The sequence below is a fragment of the Ziziphus jujuba genome, chromosome 11, assembly GCF_031755915.1.
Source record: "Ziziphus jujuba cultivar Dongzao chromosome 11, ASM3175591v1".
Classification (NCBI taxonomy): Eukaryota; Viridiplantae; Streptophyta; class Magnoliopsida; order Rosales; family Rhamnaceae; genus Ziziphus; species Ziziphus jujuba.
Window position 1 is genome coordinate 6,884,264 of NC_083389.1, and position 23,294 is coordinate 6,907,557.

Sequence of the window (23,294 nt, forward strand, 5' to 3'; positions counted from 1 at the left end):
AGTTGAAATAGAAAATGTGCATCACCTCCCAAAGTCCAGACTTTAATGTCCCAAGTTGGCAGTCAGGGGAGTGAATGATCAAATCTTTTCGGTGAGAAAGAAATATTCTGTTACAAACTTTTAAGAATGAAGAAAAAGGAAATGACAAAAAATAAAACAAAATCATAATCTGCCCTAACCTCCTCGTTCTTTCAAAGGGTTAAAAGATGTAAACCATTGTTTCCAAGGAGCATCCTTTTGCTGCTCAACCCATGAAAGAAATGCGCTGTCCAAGAGGCAGAAAATATTAACATAGAGGAGTTGATATCTCACGGGAACATATCGGAAATTTGCAACCTGAACAATTGGCCATACACCACCCTCCAGAACAAGGGCTGGGAGGAAATCCCTCTTCAAGCCTTCCTTCACTTCATCCACGCTCTTGCCAGTGGCAAATCCCATGTAACTGAAAAATGCTAATAAATCAAAGGGACCAAAGATTAGGCCATCCAATGCCACCTTAGCAGCAATAAACCGCGCTGACTTCGGCTGTAGTTGAAGCTTCAGCCTTATAAATTTGTCCAAGCCTTCATACCTAGAAGGTAATATGACAACCCAGTTGAAGCTTTTGTCTAAATATTGTTCATGCATCTAAATTCGAAAGCCCACATATCTATGCTATTCAAAATTTGGCTACAATAGTTCTTAAAATTAGAAAAGAAATCTGTTTTGTTTTTCTCAAGTTTAGATAAAGATTCACTTTGCTTCTGATAATGTTCCGGAGTAAATCAAACACATACCTTCCTCTCTTATATTTAAGGGGATGGGGATGGAATTGGAGATTCTAGTAGTTGGCAAAGAGATTTATCCAAGCGACCAAATGAAATTACAAGATAGGAAGGAAACACAAACCAGAAGTGGCCAATGGGTCCAACAAAGCCAAACCCAAATGAACTTGTGATTGCTGCACGCTTCCAGTCGATCTTGAAGTCTTTATCTGCATCCTTCTACATTAAGATAATTGTCAAGTTTTAGCAGAAAAACTAAACTGGTCGATGAAACATACAACGAGGGCATCATCATAAATAATGATTTCTACTTACAACAAAGAAAGTGAAATATAGAGCATAAAAATGAGATGAAACATGCATATGGATCAGAATCATGACATTCACCCAAAGAAAAGAAAAGAAAAGAAAAAAAAAGAAAAAAAAAGAAAAAAAGATCAGAATCATGACAACCAACATGAGTAAGGATATATATAACGGATATCTAATTCGTAGTAATACCATTGTGTAGAGTAGCAACTAAAAATTGTCAAAAAAGGATAACGGTGATAAAAGGTTGCCAGTTGAGAATAAATGGGCAGGAAAGATTATGCTTGAAGCTGACCTTTCTGATGCACCCAAAGCTTGTGAAAGTACCTCACATGCACTAAAACATAATGAATATGTAATTGTTAAACTAAACATATATAATATCCAGAAACCAGAAATTCAATCGAGGCTAAGCTTCCTAAAGAGTACTTCATGTACATCTTACTAAAGAAGCAAAGTCACTGTGAATGACAGCAAACTATTAATTAGCTTAACATCATGATACCCTTACCGGTCATTTCTGGTGAATGGTGATGTCTCCCACTTTTGTCGTGGCCTTACCCTAGACAATACATGATACCTTCAAATGCCGTATAAAAATGTAAAGAAACTATGGGTTCCTAGGAAATATTTTAACTGAAATAGTACTAAAATTCAGATTAAATTGTTAAGGATTCCAAACAAAAAATGGCACCATTTTGTCTCTCAATGCCCACTAGGGAGCTAAAATATGTAAATTACAATACTTTTGACTACAAAAACATCACCACTCAAACAGGCAAGCTTTACATATAAACTAAGAATACGCAGAATAGATACTGCATCTCATTGGGAAGAATTGCATTCATTTGGGGATAATCCCAATCTTGGAAAAATATCCTCAATATCTCACCGAGAAAAATTCCATTCAAAAACCACAGCAAAATAAGGTATTTACAGCTACCCATTTCAAGAATATACGATTTAAGGACAAAAATGATCAAATACCCATGTAAGAAAGCTACAGAGGCAAACAGTATACGGAGAAAAAAACAACAAGAAAGCGAGATTGATTGATGGGTTTTGATGAAGATACTCACAGAAATTTGAAGACGCTTTTTGGCGGTGGAGTGGGTGATGTACTGAGCAGTAATGTCACCGACTCCCCATAGGAAGCCTGAGCTGATGACCTGGGTCTTGACTGGGTGATAAGCAAGGCAGTTCTGATACCACTTCCACAGCCTCAGCATCATAAAATTGGTGCTGTAAATGAGCAAAATTGATAAAAATGGGAGGCGAAGGAAGGAAGGAGAGAGTCTATTAGAGAGGCTATAAATTTATAAGATACAATAGCTCGGAATTTGGGAAACCCATGTCTTATTTTAAAGACCACCTTGCCGAACGGCAGTAAAAGTCTGACAATGCTCTTCCTAATCTTTCGTTTTTTTTTTTTTTTTTTGTTTGGTGAATTCCTAATCTTTCGTCCTTGGCTTTACAACTGCAAACGATGGAATATATTCCATCCCAAATAGATGAAATTACAGAAATCAACCATCTTCATATGATTAAACATTTTTTGTTTGAGAAACATATGATTGAAAGTTGTGATATTTTAGATTTATTTTTTTTTTTATCTGCCGAAAAATAGTGGTTATATTAATCAAAAGGCAAGCAAACCAAAAAGAAAATAATAATATTCCCTTGTTTCATGCAGCAAAAAAATTAAAAAAAAAAAAAATTCCCTTGTTTCATCATTGGTTGGAATAATAATAAATATAATTTATAAATAATAATATTTTTCTCGAGTGGGCATCTATTTGCCTTGTGATAGAGGCCATTTTCGTAAAGTTATAGGAATCAAATATGGATTAGTCTTAATTATGTTAGTTAGCGTGTAATAACATTGACTAAATTAAACATCTATTAGGAGAAGAAAATCTTGATTTACTTAATTCTTAATTTCTCTCCCAAAGAACATGTCTCATAAATTAGGTTCCAAATCACACAAAAAATAAAATGAAAGTTTCATGTTAATGTTGAAGTCTTCCGATTTAAATTAATTTTTCATGTATAAAAAGTTCAATGTGGTTTTTGAGTTTACCACTTCAATTTGCGCTTTGGCACAAAGTTAGTCAATGTCAGCAAAAAACACCATGGCAATGATATTCAAATAGAAAACGTTTTTTTCCACTCAAAAAAAAAAAAAAAAATAAATAAAAGGAAAGAAAAAGTTTTTAAAAAAAATAATAAAAAAAATAAATATTCCATGTCATTTCAGAAGAGAATAAGAAAAAATAAAGTTATTTTGCAGGGAAAACAAAAATCTACAATAAGACAGTAACGACGTCGTTTGGAATAGACATAGACGGAGATATATATAATTGCCTTTTTAAATTTTGACCTCGAGAATAAAAGCCGGCGTGGCGAAAACAGAGTTTTTGCTGGCGTGGCGAATCCTAGTCCTCTGAATAATCTGCTGCTACAAATATTTTCAATGTTACCTTCTTCTAAGAACCTCGAAAAATTATCCAAAAAATCTGAAAGTGATAAAAATTTGTGGATAAGAATCTCCATTGGATGTCAAAACACAAACACAGACTCACTATACACCAACACTCCTACCACTTGAACTACATGGATTTACATGCACCGCTCCTCACCCAACCATGCACCTCCATTTCTCCCTCTGAGCTCCTCCACTGTCCACCTCAACAGGTACCTCTCCAACGTCATAATATTTTATGTTATTTTCAGCCATCTGGGTTTTCTTTCATGTTATTGTTATTCGTTAGATGCACTTCAATTTCCACGCTTCAAACTGCAGCTTTTGTTTTCACCTACTCTAATTTTGATCTTCTAGTGTAAGATTTAGTTTTGGTAAATTTTTCATTCCTGTGTAGAAAGGAATTCTTCTGCTGTATAAATGCATGAAAAAATATAATGAATTTCAGTTGACTGCAGTTGGGCATGTTGGTATTCTTAGATATGAGTATCAGGGGTCAGGAATTTACCTCTTTGGTCTTTGCATTAATTTACGTATTGGATATATGAATCGGTCTTTGCATATTCTATGTGTTGTTGATTCATGTTTGTGTTGTGTTTCATACCTTTCATCTTGATTTTCTTATTAGGTCTACCTTTGTTTCCGGTGAATTCTCTAAGTAATGGTGTTATTGAAGTTATGGATTCAAATATGTCAAAATGTTTCCGGGATTCTTTTCGTCAGGGTGTACAAATTAATTTTCCACATTTTGTCCCAGAATATATTGCAACCATTTACATGACTGGACGAGTAGACTTTTTATAGGTTTTGTAAAATAGCAGAACGTATCTGTTGATTAATCTGTAAAGTGCTGAAAAAAACTCCACCAAGCTGATTCATCTATTAATCTTAATGATGCTGTATGTTCTTTACAGTATCCATCTAGGAGAAGATGGCTTTCTAACTGTCTGTGGACGATCTGAAGCCTAATCTGCTCAAAGAAAGGTGGCACTGAAGAAAAATTGGGAAGGCTTTTATCTGAGAAGGCCATTTTATTTATTAGCATGGGCAGACACCAAGATGGAACAACTATAAGCAAGGACTTGGGTCGAACATCTCCATTCATGGTATATAGCAGAAACTGCTCCTAATACATGATAGAATTCTTTATATTGACATTTTGTATATTGACATTTTGTTTAGTGCTTTCTTGTCAGCTATGATGAGCATTTTCTACCTATGCAATTTATTTTAGTTATATCATGGTGTTTTGGCGTGGTCACAGTTTTCGAATTTTAGTAACACATTCAGCAGCTCAAGTCTTTATGGATGAAAGTTTTCCATCCCATGCATAGATTGTAAATCAGCTGCATATAACTAGGCTTGAGCATTCACTTCAAAGATGTGATTCTCTGAAACAATTTGTGAAGGAAAATAATATATTTAGTGAAATCTATTTTATTTTCCCCCGCCCTGTGCCCATTATCGATTATGATAGGATCTTTATAGTAAGTGTAAGTCAATTGGGGAAGTGCATTACACATTTCTTCAGTATATTAATCTCTTGAGTTTTAAAAACTTAGGTTTAGAGTTTATGCATGTGGTAGTTAACTATAGACATAGCAACCATCCAATTCTGATCATTTTTTAATTTCTTAGGAACCACATCTGCACAAGAAGGACCAAGTACATCTAATCTCGAATTCTGTACAGTCAAAACTTCAATCCTGCTGTGTTGCCTGTTTGGGTAAAAACAGTTGCAGAATTGTTCGTTCAAGAACAAAGCTTATGAATGTTTTGATTGAAAGGGGGAAGCCCCATGAAGCCCATTCTATTTTCAATAGTTTAGTAGATGAAGGACACAGACCAACTCTTATAACCTACACAACACTTATAGCTGCCTTGACTAAACAGAAACGTTTCAAGTCCATTCCTTCAATCCTCTCGAAAGTCAAAGAGAATGGTATGAAGCCTGATTCAATACTTTTCAATTCTATGATCAATGCTTTTACCGAATCTGGTAAGGTAGATGATGCCATGAAAATCTTTAGAAAAATGGAGGAGAATGGATGTAGGCCTACAACTAGCACTTTTAACACACTTATTAAAGGATATGGAATTGCTGGTAAGCCTGAAGTATCTTCGAAATTGCTAGAGCTTATGTCAAAGGTTGAATATGCAAAACCCAATGACAGAACATATAACATTCTTGTTAGAGCCTGGTGTAAAAAGAAGAGAATAGATGAAGCATGGAATGTGGTGTATAAGATGGTTGCAGCCGGTATACAACCTGATGCTGTCACTTTCAATACATTAGTGAGGGCTTATGCTGAGAATGGGGAGACAAGTAGGGCAGAAAGGATGATTTTCGAGATGCAGAACAACAAGGTGGAGCCCAATGAGCGGACTTGTGGCATCATTATAAATGGGTATTGTAAAGAGGGAAATATGACCGATGCCTTGAGGTTTGTTTACAAAATGAAGGATCTTAGTGTGCACCCAAATCTTGTTGTTTTCAACTCTCTTATCAAGGGCTTCCTGAACATTACAGACAGTGATGGAGTCAATGAGGTAAGTTTCAGTCTATTGTACTTTTTGTTTTGTCCATTTCTTCCCTCTCTTTGTGATTGGAATCACAATTACCACATTTATAAGCATTATTACATGAGAGTAAATTAATTATTATAAGTAGGTCTGAAAATTTATAGCTTTTATTCTGATTACTTAATGTCCTTGATGTTCTTATTGAAGTTACTTATGTTAAACACGAATGGACAGGTACTGACATTAATGGAAGAATTTGGGGTCAAACCAGATGTAATAACATTTAGTACCATCATGAATGCGTGGAGCTCAGCAGGACTCATGGGAAAATGCCACGAGATCTTCAATGACATGGTGAAAGCCGGCATAGAACCTGATATTCATGCATTCAGCATTCTTGCAAAAGGCTATGTACGTTCTGGTGAGCCCGGGAAGGCAGAGTCACTTCTGACTTCCATGACCAAATCTGGTGTGCCTCCAAATGTTGTTATCTTCACCACCATTATAAGTGGTTGGTGCAGTGCAGGCAAAATGGAGCGTGCTATGAGGGTTTATAACAAAATGTGCGAAATGGATATTTCCCCCAATCTAAAAACTTTTGAGACCTTAATGTGGGGATATGGAGAAGCAAAGCAGCCTTGGAAAGCAGAAGAATTGATGCAAATCATGGAAGAGAAGGGTGTTTCCCCTGAAAGAAGCAGTATCCAGCTTGTTGCTGATGCATGGCGTGCTATAGGCTTATTGACTGAATCCAAGAGAATTCTAAACGAGGCAGAAGAAGAAGTGGAAGTAGCACAAAACAATAGGAGAAATGAGATAACTTCGGAGAGTCTGGAGACAATTTCTAAGAGACAACAATTGAGAGCTTCTTATTCTAACATTTTGCAGGTGCCTGGAGTTTTTGTTACTGATCATGATGGGTCATCTGCCACCAGCATAAGAAGCAAGATGGTTTCGAAAGGATTCGAGTTTTCATCTGAAAACATGCGCAATGCTTCAACGACATTTATGTTTCTTTCCCATAGAAGTGCATTCAGAGTGCAGCCGTTGATAAAATGTAGGAAGCAATTTCAAAGTCAGGTTGGGATGCATGGCTCGTTTGTAAATACATGTAAAGTGGTGTTCATATACTGATGAGAAAACATACGTGGCTGCAACGAAGCTGTCTCCTGCCTGAGAATATTTTGATTTGTTCCCTGAAATTCAGGAGTCTTGATGATTCTTTGCAATTCAAAACTAGCTGTTCATATTTGGCATGCAGCATGACTATATACAGATCCAATTCCAAGTCTATTGGAAACCAGTTGTTGGTAATATTGTAATTTAGTCCAGTCAAAAATGTATAATATATGTTGATAATTCAGGTTCAAACAGCAATATTTGTCAATTTTCTTTATATAATTTATGAAAATACTTCCTACTCTGGAAAATATAACTTATTAGCATTGACATAGTATTATATCTTTTCTGGACTCCAACATGATATTTTCCTCGGTGCAGTCTATTTTGAACCGCTAGCCAGTTTCCATGGATCGAATTAGACACATAATAGGCTTTTTATTTTGTTTTGATTGGTTAATAGATTTTAACCATAATTAACCGGGGTAAAACATTGTTTTTAAACGCTATTTTGATTGGTTAATGGATTTTTACTAAAATTTAATTCCCAAAATTCCATTTGTAAAACAGTGTTTCTGCCAAGTTTCAACAAGATGAAAACGCGAGCTCAAACTGCGTTTTGTTGACATTAGCAGTTTCAGTAGGGGGCACACTGTTTTGTAAACCAGACACAGATACTTTTGGGAGTAGAGGATCCCACTCCCTCTATTTATTGAAATTCTGAAATCGATATCTCAAAGCTTAGAATCTGTAGATTGAATGCTGTAGCTGCCATAGCTTTGAGAAAGAGGCATGGTCTCTCTACATATCTATCCATTACCTTCCCTCCAAAACCCCAATTCCAACCAAACCCACTTCTCTATACCCACTAAAAGCCCTGCTTTCACAATCCTCAGTCTCCACCACCCAGCTTCAAGTGCACCTTTTTCTGCTCACACCCGCTTCACCCCTCTTTTCAAAGCTCCTAACTTTCAAGGGTTTAAGATCTCAAATTGCAGAACCCACCGCCGTATTGTTGGTTGCAATGCTTATAAAGACTCTGGCGAGGAAATCGAGGCGCATTTGGGCGGTGGGGGGGTTGACGGTGGTGGAGGAGGAGGTGGTGGTGAAGATGGGGATGATGAACAGGTGGAGAAGAAAGGTGGGCCTTTGCCAGAATGGATCAATTTCACTTCCGATGACGCAAAGACGGTCTTCGCGGCCATAGCAATATCGCTTGCGTTCAGGTCATTTGTGGCCGAGCCCAGATACATTCCTTCTTTGTCGATGTATCCTACGTTCGATGTTGGAGATCGAATTGTTGCAGAAAAGGTACACTTTTTTTTTTCCTTAATTTTTGTGGTAGAATATAAACAATACTGATATATATTGTTAATAAGAACCACGAAAAGAGTACCTTTAATTCGTTCCCTAAGTGACAATCTTCCAAATTTTCACGAGTCTTCTGAATTTTCTTGGAATATGATAACAATGAAGTTAAGGTAGATAGAAAGATGAACAACCTTGATGCATTGGAACTAGGAGAGGATTAACTTGATAGTGTAATTTCATGTTCAGGTGCTTTAGCTACTGAGAAATTCAGACAACTAGTTACCTGCTTTTGATATCAATAGTAATGTGGAATCCACATATCTCTTTCAGTTTTATCAGGTTAGAGAAAAGAAGAGGAAAAAAAGAAAAAAGAAAAACATGTTAGTTTAATAGGAAGGGTTCTGAAGCCCTGCCCTGAGTAAGCAGATGCTAAAATTGTGTGCTCCACTCTTTTTGGGTTAAAATTTTAAATTGAAACGTGGTAGTGTTTAATTTTAATGTATTTGTCGTAATGTTGTAGGTCTCATACTATTTCAGGAAGCCGTGTGCAAACGATATTGTGATCTTCAAAAGTCCCCCTGTTCTTCAAGAAGTAGGATATACAGATGATGATGTCTTCATTAAACGAGTTGTTGCGAAGGAAGGTGATATTGTAGAGGTGAGATATGAACAATGACACTCTACTGTATTGTTCTTTGGTGCTTTTGCATTCTTGTTGTCATTATTCACGTTAGTATCAATTATGTCAATCTGATATTGGAAAAGTTATTCTGGATTTGGCATTTCATAACAGTAATTGCGAGGAGAGATATAACAAAATACCTGAAGTCATAATTGATGATTATTGTTAACTTTAGCCTCTTCTACATGTGCTCTCTCATTCTTTCTATGTGCATGTATGTGAAGTTGAATGTACATGTTAAGTTAAGCGTTGTCTACATGTTTTTCTTGTTGCTTTTTGTGTGTATTTGTTTTATATGTAATTGAGATGAGTTACGATAGTTGATGTTGAAAGTACAAAGTTTCTATATGACAATTTCCGTCTAATGCAAAATCCTTTCCCATCGTTTGTGGCATTTGTGTGGAGGAATGTTTGTATCATCTTTACTTTGAGATTGATGAACTAACAGAGACTCCCATCTTAAAAAATAAAATTAAAGAAAATAAAATATTTTGAGTATGAGTGCTCAAATCTATATAAACTCTCCTATTTCAGGTTCGTAAAGGGAAGCTCATTGTTAATGGGGTTGAGAGAGATGAAAAGTTCGTCCTTGAACCACCTTCTTATGACATGACACCCATTGTAAGTGTTATCTAATGAAACTTTGATTTTTTATTTTTTATTTTTTTGTTTTTTTGTTTTTAAATATATATATATATATATATATATATATTTGTGAAACCATTTTTGAGCATTAAGCTTATAATTGCTGAGTTTAAAGTTTTTCTTTTTATGATATAACACAGCGTGTACCAGAAAAGTCAGTATTTGTGATGGGTGACAACCGCAATAATAGCTATGATTCACACGTTTGGTAATATATCCTACCCTCATAAATTTAAAATTGTGAGATTGATGATTGATCATCTTCAATTGGTTTCTTCCATCTCTCTTCTCATTTTCTGATACATTGTTTTTTCATTTTTTTTTTTTTAAACCATGCTTAGGGGTTCTCTGCCGGCCAAGAATATAATAGGTAGATCCCTGTTTCGGTATTGGCCTCCAAACAGAATAGGCGGCACTGTTCTCGAGACTGGCTGTGCTGTTGACAACCAGGAGAGCAGTCCAGCAACTCAGTGAAATAAATACAAACCCCATCCTCACCAAAGGGAAGGTTCCTCATTAACTTAACATATTTTTTGGATTGTAGTTTACCATCTTATTTCTGTTTTATCTGTAATATCTTTGGTTTCAACTGGACGATGCCATTTTTATTTAAAAGGGCAAATTTTTTTGGAATGCCCTGCTTGATATTCATTGATGTTAATCACAAGTGAATCTTAAAACATATTGATCTTTCTTGTTTAATTTAAACGCTTGGCCATCTGTTTCTCATGGCCGGCTACTTAATAGAAACAAAAAAAATATAATGTAGTAAGCGTTTGGTTTTTATCCTGACAATTGACTTTTAATTTTAAAAGCTTATATTTAGACTCAGTACATGACAAATCCTAGAAATTCGATTAAGTCTAGATAAATACATGCTTTAACATAAATATTCATGGATTTTTGTCGGCATACATTGTTGGATGACAAAGAAGCTTCCTAACAAGGATAAATAAATTTCCAGTGTATGAAAGATTTGACAAATGCAATTTCAGTTTACACCAGTATGCTCCCCCCTCTCTCTCTCTCATCTAAGTACTATCACACTATAAATTTATCTCACAACAAAGCAAGCTCCTGCAAATGAAGATAAACCCCCCACAGTCAATCATATGAACACGAATCCTTCTTAAATTTGATAGGCTTTGTATTGTGAGAATCAACAGTTATGGAACAAGACAGTCGCCTCCGGTGCGTTGATTTCACCAACTTCCCCACCACATAACCTCGGCTTCTCACCTCAAACATCAGTATCATATCGATACCGGTATCATCAGAAACTGCTAAGCTTGCCCCAGCTCCGTATAGAGGCACCTTAAGTCCTTGCAGGTTCACCGTCACATTCCGGTGGCTCTTTCTTGGTTGATAGTACTTCTTCAACTGCAACAACATTTTCCATGTAAATTTCATTTAATCAAATTTTCCAACGAGGAAACCGTGATCATTTTCACTATTTTTTTAGCCCCAGAAATCTTACCTGTCCAGTTGCGACCGAAATCTCGGAAAACATAAGATTGATGGGTGAGGAACTAACATGAATCCCAAAGAATGTAGCAGGATTATACACTTTCATCTTCACTGAACAGTTCATTGTCAACAACTTGGTTGGAACTCCTGTATTGTCCGATCCTTCTCCGTAGTAAAAATTATGCAGGGTCAATGTCTGCAAGCAAAATGAATTCTCCATAAGAGGATGCAAAACGAAACTTCAGCCACACTGAAAATTTACTCCGACAACAAACAGATTGAAAACATCTTCACCCAAAAAAAAAAAAAAAAAAAAACAAAAGAAAAAGAAAAACACAAACCGATTCAAAACGATAAAAGTTAAAAAAAAGGACAGGACAGACTAGATTCAAGACAATCCGTACTCTTGGTTGCAAATGAAATAATCACATGATCCCACATCAATTCACGGGACCGAAAATCAAGAATCAGTTAATAATATTATTGAAGTTGCAGGGAAATACTCTTAAATAATAATATATTAAAATATTATACATTCTCTTATCCACATTCAATAATTAAAAAAAAAAAAAAAAAAAAAAAAAAAAACTGAGAGAGGAGGAAGGAATATTTAAAAAAATGGCAAACCTTGAGAGTAATCTGAGCTTTATAAGGCCTGCTAGCGCCCCAGATGATCAAACAAAAAATAGTAAAAATCACAACAAACCCAAACAAACCAATGAAAATCTGACACCGCCTTGATAACCCTTTGTCCCTATACATGTCGCCGTAATCCCCTTCTTCTTCGATCACTTTACACTCCGGCCAACCCTTATCGTTCCGTTTCCGGCCAGCTTTAGTGCCGGAAGAGGATCTGAAATTGCCGGAGAAGCGACTAGCAGAGGAAGCCCTGGAGTGACGACCATAAGAAGGGTGGGAAGGACTCTCCATGGGGCTGTTGAAGGCGGGAGTGGCCTGCATGGACGAAGATTTGTCGCCATCGTGGGAGTCTCTGGACGGACTCTGCACGAAGTATACAGGTCGCTTTGGGGATCTGGGCGATGATGGTGCTAAGCTCGTGACGTCCGAATCCGACTTAGCGTGCATCATCTTTTATATATGTATATATATATATATATATATATGTATATATATATTTTTTAAATCGGCTCTGTTTATAAATTGGTCTGCTTTATTTTTCACAATTAACCTAAAAAGAACCGAAATTGATAACCAAATGAAATTCCAAAACTTTATCTTCAAATTCAATTCGCATCCCTGTTTCTCTGGTATTTTCTTGTTTGTCGTTTAAGAAAAACAGAGCTACTTCGCCAAAAAAAAAAAAAAAAAAACAACAACAACAAAAATTGAAGGCGACCAAAGAGAGTTACGAACAAAACACAGAATTAAAAAAACAAACAGACAAACAAAAGACGACAATTAGAATTTTGTAAACTGAAACTTGATTTCAACAGCTTGTTAATCTCTGAAAAAAGTGGAAAAGACCGTTTTTTAAAACAGAGAGTAGAAAAAGAAAAGAAGAAGCAGAGCTTTTTAGCAGAGGTAGTTAGTTCCAGGCTGAGACAGAGTGTGGTGGAGTCTTTGAAACGTCCAACACCAAGCGCAGGTTTGGAATTGAGGCCCGAAGCTGTAGGTTCGGAAACCAAGTGTCGGCAGATTACGGCCTTTTCCGTTTTGTGAGGCGTCTCGGTTACACCATTTTTGTGCACTTGGACGGAGTTACTGAAGGTGGGGGCTACCCTGTCCTGCGGGAATGACTACTGAGTACTGTGCTACTGTGTGAGTGCTACGACATCGTTTTTTTACTAGTGGGAATGCAAGTGCTAGACCTCCACTAGCACCATGTGGTGGGTTGTCCCCGCCTTGTCCCTATCCAGTGCCAAATGCGGTTCTTGCTTTTCTAGATAATTTCCGTTTTCTAAAAGGTAAAAATTGAAATTGGTCAAGTTTTATATACAGATTCTCAATCTTGCTAGTGATTTGCTGGCTGGATTCTTTATGTGTTATAAATTAGAAAAAAGAATATGAAGCTCAATTTGCGTTGAGCTTTTTTTCTTGTTAAAAAAAAAAGAAAAAAAAAGAAAAGGGAAAAAGCAAATACAAAAGCTAAAAATAGCAATTTTATGGAAAGAAAACTAGACAAGAAGTGATTGCTTTTCTTCTAAGAGATCTTTCAAACCAACCTCCAGCTGGGTTTACTTATTTCTGAATAATGCATAAACCTACCAGAGTAAATTCCGACAGCCACAACTAACAAATACCAACTATTCCTTCAACATCATTTGGTGTTGACAACATGGCAACAGATTAGTATTATTTATTTCATTTTTCAGCCAACAAGGAAAAAAAATAAAAAATAAAAAAAATAAACAAGGATTATCATTTCAATTTAGCATGAGCTTACCTGCTATTATGTAACCCCACATTTGTATACCAAATAATGGTATTATTTTGTTGGATTCATTTTCGATTGAATTTAGAATATAGTTTTTAATCAACCATTTTTTATTTTTTATTTTTATTTTTTGCGGTGAATTCATATCACATCATTTTGGTAAATAAGATTTTGTGAAATAATTTGACATTACAATTAAACTACAATACGATAATCACATTTAATAGTTTTCATAATCATCTCTCCAATTTTATTTAAAATGGTCAATCCATATTTTTTTGGAAAACAACAAGGATTTGGTTAATGATTAATATTGATGTTGTAATTTAACTACGTCAACACAAGAGAACAATTTGATAAAAAAATATTTGTTATTGGTGGCATCTTTGCCTCTATAATTGTCTTGTTGAATTAAAAAATTATCTAGATTCAGAGTTGATATCTATTGTTAAATTTAGAAGCATTTAGATTGAATTAAGTGAAAAGAAGTAATGTAGCTTTAACTAGACCCTCTAGTCTAAATATCAAGCAATGTGATTCCGGTTGGATGCAAGTGATAACTTATGTCAAAACACTTTAAGTAAAAACAAAGCTTATGTCAAAACACAGTTAATTGGTTAAATATAAAACGAATGGATTTTTACAGGGATCCAGCATTAATTTTGATAATAATTTATTTTTCTGTTATGGAGGATAGAACTTGATATGTGCCTAATAAAATGACTCCATTTTCATATGTCACTAGTTGCAAACATTAATGTAAAATTTCTTAATGGATTTAAAATTTATATATAATATCAAACTATTTATATGAGTCACCAGATGCAAATATTAATGTAAAATTTCTTAATGGATTTAAAGGTTATATATAATATTAAACTACAATAATCATTTTATAATCTAAAGCAATTTAGATGTATATAGTACAATTATTTATGAAATTATTTCTTGAAGTAGGAAAATATGAACAACGAGGTTTGTCATTATGTGTTGTCTAAAAAGTCGCAGCTTCATTATTTGCAAAATAGCTTCAATATTTATCAATTTAATCACTAGAAATGAATTGATATCTTTTAAACCTAAGAAAGTTACTGAAAATGTGTTACTTAGGCGTAGTGCTACTCTTACCGGGACACATAGTAGTATCAAGCATATATTTCCAGGCTTCACGTGAGTGACAAAATCGGTGGGGAAAAAAAATATAATTATATATTTTTTTAACCAAAAAAAATCTAGTTATATATATTTTTCATTTAAACTCTTGCTATGTTATTTACAATGAGATTCAAATTCAATTTAATTAATCTTTTATACGGCTCCCATGCAATTACTAGCTTCCATATCGTTGTTTATTATTCTTTTATTCTTTCTTTCTCATCCGTCATGGATCTGATGTCATTTCATATGGCATAAATTCACATGTATTTATAAAGTTGTTTAGTTTGCTGTTTTGTCTAATTTTCCATTAATAAGTTTGTAAATGCTTTTGTTAATAAACAAAAAGGTCTGGTAGCATTCCTTTAGTTCAAGAGTTCAGGCGTGGGAATGTACTCTTACTCAAATCCGATATGACGTTTGTTCAGTGCGCATTTTATACATATTGGGCTGATAACAAAGACAAGGGAGAGGAAAAGCTAAAGTAGACATCGAGTGAGGAAAGACGGGAGCCACTTAAATGACCTTTGGAAAAGGGTCCGTACTAACATTACCAGTTATATTGACAAGAGAATTTTCAACCAAAAATTTAAAAATAAAAAAAAACACAGACGCATACATAATGAAACGAATATGAATAAGAAATGAAAGGGGACTCAGATTATGGGTGGTGATATATCAGAATGGTCGGCAAGGCAAAAGCCATTACGACGAACGAGACCTTTGATACAACTCCTCACTGTCCCTTCAAATCTCAATACCATAAAAGACCATCAAATCAAATGCATACGCATCAAAGGAAAAATTTCGAATCAAAAAAGCACCATAACAAAAAAATTAATATAGGTTTAACAACACAACATATTTCAGACATATGCTTGTCTAGAAAATGCTATATTATTGCCCAATTCAAGGAAACATTAAAACGCATATCTTAGGTGATATAAATACTAAACTTTCACATAAGAATTAGAAGTACAAAGATGTTAGACAAACAACAAAAATCAGTCCAATTCAAAGAACCACGTAAATGCATATACTATAAATACTAAACTCTCACAACAAATCTTTGATAAAAAAACATAAATCAAAGCGGAAAAAATCTTAAGAGACTTTTGAATATAAAGTAATAGTGGCACAACTAACAAAGACAATATAAGCATTCATATGTTGGTCGTCAGATAGGAGCGAAAGACTAAAAAAATTGTGATTAATCACAGTGATTATCATCTGAACTATGCTTATAAATCATCATGCGACCATCATATGTCAACTCAGAATCATACACAAATACAAATTAACTAACAATTCAATACAAATTTAAAATAGCCTCAGAAGGAAGGCAGTAGAGGAGTACATGTAATCACGGAATATCAGCAATCACAATTAAACCCTTTTTCTCATCATCGGCAACTGCAACAGCGTTTCGATTATTATGAAAAATAAATATTTAAAAAAAATGAACAACAAAATCAAACAAGTTAAAAAAAGAAAAAAAAAAGAAAACACATACAAACCAAGCAAAGAACGAAAATTTTAAAACTAAATGAGTAGAAAATCTTCGGCCTCATAGAGAAGATTAGATTATTCCACACAGATTGTTTCAGACATATGCTTGTCTTAATTTTGCTTTTAATCATCGGCCGCTCGAAAACGCAAAAGAAAAAAAAAAAAAAAAATTCTTTACTCCTCAACAGTAGAAAACACCCAAATTTTCAGATCCCAAACGCAAAGGTGGATACTGAAAAACAGAAAGCACGAAATTGAAATTTTCGTTTATATTAAATAAGAAGGGGACTCGGAATATGGGTGGTGATATATCAGGATGGTCGGCAAGGCCTACAAAAGCCAGTTACGACGAACGAGACCTAATCACTATATAATCGTCACCGTCCCTGACTCTACCGAGCAAATCAGAAATATTTTTCAACCTTACAACCAAACCCTAAAACGAAGACGGAGGCAATCCAAAAATTAAAACCCTACAAAACGATCTCCAGCCTTCTTGAGGCCGTAATTCCAGCTCTACTCTGGTGGTGCTTATAAGGAGGCGTGAAAGAGCTAGGGTTTTGCGCTTTCGCGGATTTATTAGTCTATTTTGAGAATTGCTCGTTCACGTAGCAAAATGCTTGGGCTGGCGGCTGGGTTCCGGTCGAGGGTATTTCTCAACCTACCCAATTTCAATGGCCCAGAAGAAGTTTTGGTTTGTGGGCTTCACAGGCCCGTAGCCCCTGTGAACTATTTTTGCACATCTAAGGTTTTTAATGCTGGCAAAGTGGATGGGAAAGCCTTCGAACGAGAAAGTTGTTAAAAAAAAAAAATTTAAAATTAGCAAAAAAATTTCACGCAGAAAGTCCCATCTTCAGAGAAATATTTTGCGGTATTCAAAAGTTCAGCCTCATGTTTGTTTACAAAATTTTAGTTATTTTAGTTTCCAGATCCGCTTTAGATCCCGACTATTTCCAAAATTAACAAATATTTTTCAATTAAATTATATCTTACTCCCAAAGTTAATTCTTAAAAAGTAAGAAATATATCTCCTTAATTTGTAAAATAAGAAAATCTTATATAAAAATTAAAAAAGTACTCGCCCTTTAGCCGGCCGTGTTACCAACTAATTATATTTCCATGCGTCCTTGTTTCCAACCAATTATACTTTCAAGCAAACACTAAATTCTATATTCTAACATAACAAAGGATGTTACATGTGTCATCAGAAGCATACACTCCAACCACCATAATTTAACAATCTGATCCCAAAAATCCAGCATATGCCACGATGATTGCGAGGCAACTCTGATGACATAAAGAAACCAAAGATGATAAACAAGCAGCACAGCTACATCTAACACATCCACTCAGCTTCTGTTAGGTCTACTGCTATCCACCGGCATAATCTGCGACTCAAGTGTTGACAGGATCTGGGGCATTGACATGCCTCCCGACACAACAATCTCTGCATTTGAACAACAAATGAGACTCTTGTCAATCAAAATTGATGGTAAATTAGCTTTAATGGTGATAACCGAATAACATGTAAAGGACCCCATGGCAATTTCCCTTTCGTTGAAATGGCAGCCAGTTTCAATACCAATCTAGCTCTACACCACAATATGAAGAAAGTAAAGGAGACTTTGCCAATTCACAAATTTCAAATTGATGATGCATTATGCAAAGCAGATACTTTCATTTTTAATTTCAAATTTGCCTTAATTTCTGGGATATAACATGGCACAGGCACACAACACCATACAAACCCCTTCTAATCTTTGTAGCATCAAACAATACAGGCGTCTAGATGCTGATTAATAGTTCCTGACAATTCTGGTTGTCTCCTAACCAGGGTGTAGCCACCACAGCAGTATAAGGTGATTTCCAAACTAAAGCACAATTAACGGGACACATCAACTTTACCCTCCTTGACAATTCTAGATAAAGCAACAAATTGAAATTGACTTACCAATTCCTTCCCGAACTGATAGATTCGGTCTAATGACATCTTTAGTGCTAACCAGGAATATATCACCTATGTAAAGATGATTTGTGGGAACGTACACACAGCATAGCTCCTCTTCTCCAGTATAATTCTACATTAAATTTTGGAACATTAAAAAAGCATACAACCACAAGTAAATCAATTAAAGCAGTTCTGAATTGACAGTTCCACAGCATATATTTGGTACAAACCTGGAGAACAACAGATGAAGTTATGAAACCAAATGCATATTCACCAATACGTGGATGCCTTATGATGGCAACTTCCTTGAAGGCCTGTGTGTTTTGATCTGAAAATATAAGGAGATGAAAATTCATTAAAATTCCCACCTTTGCTTATTTCAGTCAAGATTAGGAAAAGGAAACAAATGTAAAACACACCTGGGGATATGGCAGCACTAATCTGCTTGGAAGCATTATAGATATGACGAACAAATGGCATCCGTTTGATAAACCACTCCCCAAGGCTCAGAACAGATGCACCCAACCATGATGACATGAAAACCCCAACCAAAAAGATAAAAGTAATGGATGTTACAAATCCAAGACCTAACCAATACAAACAAGTGAAAGGTCAGCAACATAAAAAGAAGTATCCCCTATGCAAATCATAATGGTACCATCACCTATACACATTTAAAGAAGAAAACATTACATTCTACAAAAATGGAGTTAGGCTTTAAAAATAAAATAACCAAGAAAATCACTAACTCACAAGCCAACAATGTATCATTTCCCACATTTAATAGATTGATACATGTCATAATCTACTGACATGAAGGAAAGAAGAAAAATAGGGAATGCATTGTTTGATAAAGAACATGCTTACCAAAAATATCAATTCCAAGTTGAGCATAGATTGGAGAGAAGAATCCATCGACAAAGTGAATAAACCACCATGTGATATAGAAAGTGATAGCAATTGGAAATAAGATCACACTGCAAAACAGCAAGGAGTGAGCATCTACTGCTACAGCATTGGGCAGAAAAACCACTTCAAAGATACAAATGGATTTTTATCATTACAAAACACAAACCTAATCTCCATGAGCACTCATTTGACACGACAGTGCCAAAAAAGCAAGGTAAATAATACTAAAAAACTTTCAAACATTTGTCCATCCACTGTTACAAAGAGGATAAACTGACCCAGCTCGCCCAAAAAATAACAAAGATAAAAGAACCAGCTCATCAAGGCAAAACCAGAAACAAAAATGGTCAGAATACGGTTCTCACAGAAGAAAGGGATAAGACTCTTAATCATCCTCCTGCAGCCTAAATTTCCTAAAACTTACTCTAAGTACATGATGTTAAACTTGTGAGCCACTTGAATATTTCAAAAACCAAACAATTGATGCTCGAAAAGAATGTGATTTGAAATATCAAGATAAATAACATCCACATACAGTTACAATCACGAAAGATGGATATAAATAAAGCCATAATGGATCATTAAGTACATTAGACACTAGAATTAATATCTAAAAGTCCTCTAACTATAAAGGTTTCCCATGATAACTTAGCAACAATGAGTAAACAAGAAGAAAAATGAGGTGAACCGACCATGCCTTTAAAGCAAAGTTTGTTTTAAGTAGCTCTTGCAGACTTAAACTATGGTACTCCAAATACTTGGCACGTTAACCACACAATTGAACACCCAAATTAAAAATAATAATACTGCAAATCTATATAACTCAAATTTAAATAGAAGTTTGAGAAAGAAGCACACCATCCGGTCATGAACTTCTTTGATGCCCAGCTTCTTACGACCTTGTATAAAGTCTGCAAAGCGACGATACAATATAGAGTAAACGTTTAGGAGTTAAAATGGATTTCTACAATCAATTTCATTCCTAATTCTACTTTGCGCAAGTTAATATATACATTTGATTTGAACAAATTTATGCCTGTGCATGTGGTTAAGAAGTATAATGATACATCAATAGCTCCATTGAAATTAATCATGAAAAAATTTGACACAAAATTGATCACTGGAAATGTTTTTTTATTTTTTAACTATTTTAATTAACTGGATTTCATCTCTTGAGAGAGGGCTATCCATCTTAGCGGTAAGGAAACTTCAACGTCTCTAATCCATAGCCAAATAAAACGAAACGAAGCCGTCCAATTCCCCAGTAAACGGCCAAAGCAGCAAATCAATAACTAATAGCAAAAGCCAGTAGCAAAGAAAGCAAAGAGAAAAACTCTAATTCAAGCAAATCCGAGTTTAGTCACCAACTCGCTGCGGAAATAGTATTAGACTAAGTCAAAATACAACTTCACACTAACTCGCGGAAACGATTCCATAAAACTGAATACACACTCAACACTGAGAAACTCATTCGATATTCTATCGAATATTCCTCCATTTTCCAGGCAACGAAGCAGAACCGGAAAATAAAAAAAATTATAAAAAGACAAAAGAAAAAAAATCGATCAGGCGCAAAGCTGAAGACAAAATTCAGCAACGGTGGGATTACCTCGCGGCCCGTGTGGTGGGAAGAAGATGAAGATGGGGATGGTTTAGAAGAAGTGTCATTGTCAACGGAGTCAGCCACGGGGATAAGAAGCTCTCGATCTCGTTCTCTGTCTCTGGTCGCCATTACAATCGACGACGATTTTTCATCGCCCATCGCCAGCAGGCTCCCCAACACGACGTCGTTCAGCTCTTCAACTGTGAAAGCAAGCCGGAGATAATCGCAAAATTGAACCACGCCTCACCCTGAAATCTGAATCCCCCTTCTTCCTCCTAATCTTGGCTTCGCATTTTCTTGTAATTTTACGTATTTGAATAATTTGTTTTTCCCAATGTTTTTATTTTCTTTTATTTATTATTATAAAATTTTTAATGGGGCCGGATAAGTCTTGAGGAAGTGAACAATGGTTTTGGTATATAAAAATATTTATTAATTGTTTAAAAACAGTGCTAAAAAATAAAGTGTGAGAAGACATGCGAGAACTTCAAAAAAAAAAACAAATAATAAATAAATAAATAATGGACGGATTAATCAATGCTAATCAGCTACTTGCCTGCATATTACCCTGCTGTCGTAAGTGGTTGCTGAGCTGTCACCAATCATTGAGCGCCAAAGTTTTTCACAGCAAGGACATATCTGTCATCACATTTGCAAAACTTGTTGTGTTCATGTCGTTGGGATGATTGTTTTGTAATTTTCTGTTGGCATTCTCTGTTATTCCAATTCCAAGCCCAAAAAAAGACTAATATAAATAAGATATATTTTATAATGATATTCTTTTTTATGGTAATTCAGTGTCAAGGTTTGAGTTTCATAGTTGCACAATGATCAATTTTTATTTTATTTTATTTTATGAAATATTTTAAAATGTCGAAGCGGGCTGAGGAAAAAAATTGCATTATGATCCAAACCTTATACCTTCTACCTAAAGAGGCAAATGTATTATGTGGGAGATGGGATTTAAAAAAAATAATAATAAAAAATGTTTTGGGTTACATCTAATTATAGAGAATAGAAGATCATGAAAAAGAAAAGTTGGATGGGAAAGCGGATGGAGGAAAATGATGTATAAGTTACTTAAATAGATTGATTAAATACAATGGAGAGTTACATTATTTCTTAGGAATCCCCTGTTTCTTGTTCTTAATATAGAAAAAGAATATTGGAATTTGAAATGGAAATGAACAACAAAATGAAACGCGTACATTGTAATGCATAGTTCTAACCAAAATAAGAACAGTAATAGGAAGAAGAAATAGGTGGGAAATTTCCCTTCATATATTTTAGATAATTAAGAAGGGAACCAAAATAATTGAATTTTCCCTAATTGTTATGCAGTGTAGAAGTGAAACTATATTTGAAATGGTTTAACTATCATGCTATTTTTAATCCCTGTAAATCATTGTATTAGAGATGAACATTATTATTTTTTTGGGTAAATAATTAATAAAGTTAGTTTTATTTCCATATTTAAAAATATGTAGGGCTCTTTTATTCTAATGTCTTTGTTAAGCTTACAAAACAGCAAAAAAGAGAAAAAGGAAATAAATTTAATTATGACAAACAAGTTAAAGTGTTTACAAACTAATTAAATGGGATCCACAGCTAGGCCATTTCCCACCCTTATTGTTCAAGTAAACGAGCCAAAAAAATAAATAATAAATAATAATAATAATAAAGGATAATTATGGAAACTTACCTTTAATTTGAAAATTTTTCATAGTTATTTTTCTTTTTCTTTTTTAGTAAACTTACATTACAGTTTCATTTTCCTTTCAAATAATTGTTTTTAACATAAAACAGATAATCTAATATAAAATCAACAAGTAAAAAGACAATAACACCCATTTAATCTAAACCAATCGTTTCATGGATGATTTAGTTCCTGAAATAAAATAGTATAAACCGATTACCAAACAAGTAGAAATGAACTAATAAAAGAAGAGAAAAACATAAAAGGGAATTGGATGTAAAATTGAAATAAAATTACCAATATTTTGCCCCAGTCTGCAACTTTAAAAAACCATAAGAAAAAATAACCTGAACCACCTATCCATATATTGAAACAATTTGATTAAGAATTTTAAAACCTATAAATGCAAAATAGAACTTCATTTACTTACCCAATTATAGATGTGCTAGATCAAAAGCAATGTAATAAAAAAAATAAAAAATAAAAAAAAAACCAAGTTTAAAGGTTGTATGAAGGATTGTCTTCCACAACCTTTTTAATCCCAAAAACAATAGAGAAGTTGAAAAGTCAAATCCTCTTCAAGTACGTCAGGGCATTTTGCCAATTGTGTGCTTGTTTAGTTAGAGGTTTCCACTATTCTATTAAAGTTGCTCTAAATCATAGATGAAATATTGTGTTTAGGTTAAATGGGTATTGTTATTTTTTCACTTTTATTAGATTATCTATTTTATGTCAGAATTTTAGAAGGAAAATGAAACTCAAGGTAAGTTTCTG

At 34.5% G+C, this 23,294-nt stretch overlaps 5 protein-coding genes and 4 non-coding genes across 11 annotated transcripts; 2 read left to right on the forward strand and 7 right to left on the reverse strand.

Moving 5' to 3' along the window:
- Nucleotides 1-8: 8 nt before the first annotated feature.
- Nucleotides 9-2,692, reverse strand: LOC107431790 (uncharacterized). 2 transcript variants are annotated; one of them, XM_048465098.2, is made up of 3 exons: nucleotides 2,156-2,692; nucleotides 892-983; nucleotides 9-574 (listed from the first exon to the last, which is right to left on the reverse strand). In XM_048465098.2, exons 1-3 carry the CDS (start codon nucleotides 2,306-2,308, stop codon nucleotides 175-177), a joined length of 645 nt encoding a protein of 214 aa, XP_048321055.1. In that variant the 5' UTR covers nucleotides 2,309-2,692; the 3' UTR covers nucleotides 9-174. The 2 variants fall into 2 exon arrangements, with proteins under 2 accessions (XP_048321055.1, XP_015898267.1); XM_016042781.4 differs by having other exon boundaries at nucleotides 892-986; nucleotides 2,156-2,686.
- An 828-nt stretch (nucleotides 2,693-3,520) lies between these two features.
- On the forward strand, nucleotides 3,521-7,516 carry LOC107431762 (pentatricopeptide repeat-containing protein At5g25630). 2 transcript variants are annotated; one of them, XM_016042749.4, is made up of 4 exons: nucleotides 3,521-3,770; nucleotides 4,473-4,664; nucleotides 5,197-6,108; nucleotides 6,316-7,516. In XM_016042749.4, the coding sequence occupies exons 2-4, from the start codon at nucleotides 4,602-4,604 to the stop codon at nucleotides 7,213-7,215; spliced, it is 1,875 nt and encodes a 624-aa protein (XP_015898235.3). In that variant the 5' UTR covers nucleotides 3,521-3,770; nucleotides 4,473-4,601; the 3' UTR covers nucleotides 7,216-7,516. The 2 variants fall into 2 exon arrangements, with proteins under 2 accessions (XP_015898235.3, XP_015898236.3); XM_016042750.4 differs by lacking the exon at nucleotides 3,521-3,770 and adding an exon at nucleotides 3,777-3,916.
- A 407-nt stretch (nucleotides 7,517-7,923) lies between these two features.
- Nucleotides 7,924-10,622, forward strand: LOC107431814 (chloroplast processing peptidase). The gene is made up of 5 exons (XM_016042820.4): nucleotides 7,924-8,511; nucleotides 9,032-9,169; nucleotides 9,728-9,814; nucleotides 9,979-10,046; nucleotides 10,180-10,622. Exons 1-5 carry the CDS (start codon nucleotides 7,993-7,995, stop codon nucleotides 10,310-10,312), a joined length of 945 nt encoding a protein of 314 aa, XP_015898306.3. The 5' UTR covers nucleotides 7,924-7,992; the 3' UTR covers nucleotides 10,313-10,622.
- Nucleotides 10,623-10,674: 52 nt separating this feature from the next.
- Nucleotides 10,675-13,192, reverse strand: LOC107431815 (uncharacterized). The gene is made up of 3 exons (XM_016042821.4): nucleotides 11,933-13,192; nucleotides 11,316-11,501; nucleotides 10,675-11,218 (listed from the first exon to the last, which is right to left on the reverse strand). The coding sequence occupies exons 1-3, from the start codon at nucleotides 12,392-12,394 to the stop codon at nucleotides 10,943-10,945; spliced, it is 924 nt and encodes a 307-aa protein (XP_015898307.3). The 5' UTR covers nucleotides 12,395-13,192; the 3' UTR covers nucleotides 10,675-10,942.
- Nucleotides 13,193-15,507: 2,315 nt separating this feature from the next.
- On the reverse strand, nucleotides 15,508-15,600 carry LOC112489025 (small nucleolar RNA Z43). Its single transcript, XR_003053351.1, has one exon. It is a non-coding gene; the product is annotated as a small nucleolar RNA Z43 (small nucleolar RNA).
- Nucleotides 15,601-16,024: 424 nt separating this feature from the next.
- On the reverse strand, nucleotides 16,025-16,119 carry LOC112489024 (small nucleolar RNA snR60/Z15/Z230/Z193/J17). The gene has a single exon (XR_003053350.1). It is a non-coding gene; the product is annotated as a small nucleolar RNA snR60/Z15/Z230/Z193/J17 (small nucleolar RNA).
- A 63-nt stretch (nucleotides 16,120-16,182) lies between these two features.
- Nucleotides 16,183-16,267, reverse strand: LOC112489028 (small nucleolar RNA U83). Its single transcript, XR_003053354.1, has one exon. It is a non-coding gene; the product is annotated as a small nucleolar RNA U83 (small nucleolar RNA).
- Nucleotides 16,268-16,649: 382 nt separating this feature from the next.
- Nucleotides 16,650-16,750, reverse strand: LOC112489026 (small nucleolar RNA Z43). The gene has a single exon (XR_003053352.1). It is a non-coding gene; the product is annotated as a small nucleolar RNA Z43 (small nucleolar RNA).
- Nucleotides 16,751-17,400: 650 nt separating this feature from the next.
- On the reverse strand, nucleotides 17,401-21,289 carry LOC107431766 (protein LIKE COV 1). The gene is made up of 7 exons (XM_016042756.4): nucleotides 20,831-21,289; nucleotides 20,080-20,132; nucleotides 19,180-19,289; nucleotides 18,732-18,899; nucleotides 18,543-18,640; nucleotides 18,316-18,442; nucleotides 17,401-17,811 (listed from the first exon to the last, which is right to left on the reverse strand). The coding sequence occupies exons 1-7, from the start codon at nucleotides 20,981-20,983 to the stop codon at nucleotides 17,714-17,716; spliced, it is 807 nt and encodes a 268-aa protein (XP_015898242.1). The 5' UTR covers nucleotides 20,984-21,289; the 3' UTR covers nucleotides 17,401-17,713.
- Nucleotides 21,290-23,294: the final 2,005 nt, after the last annotated feature.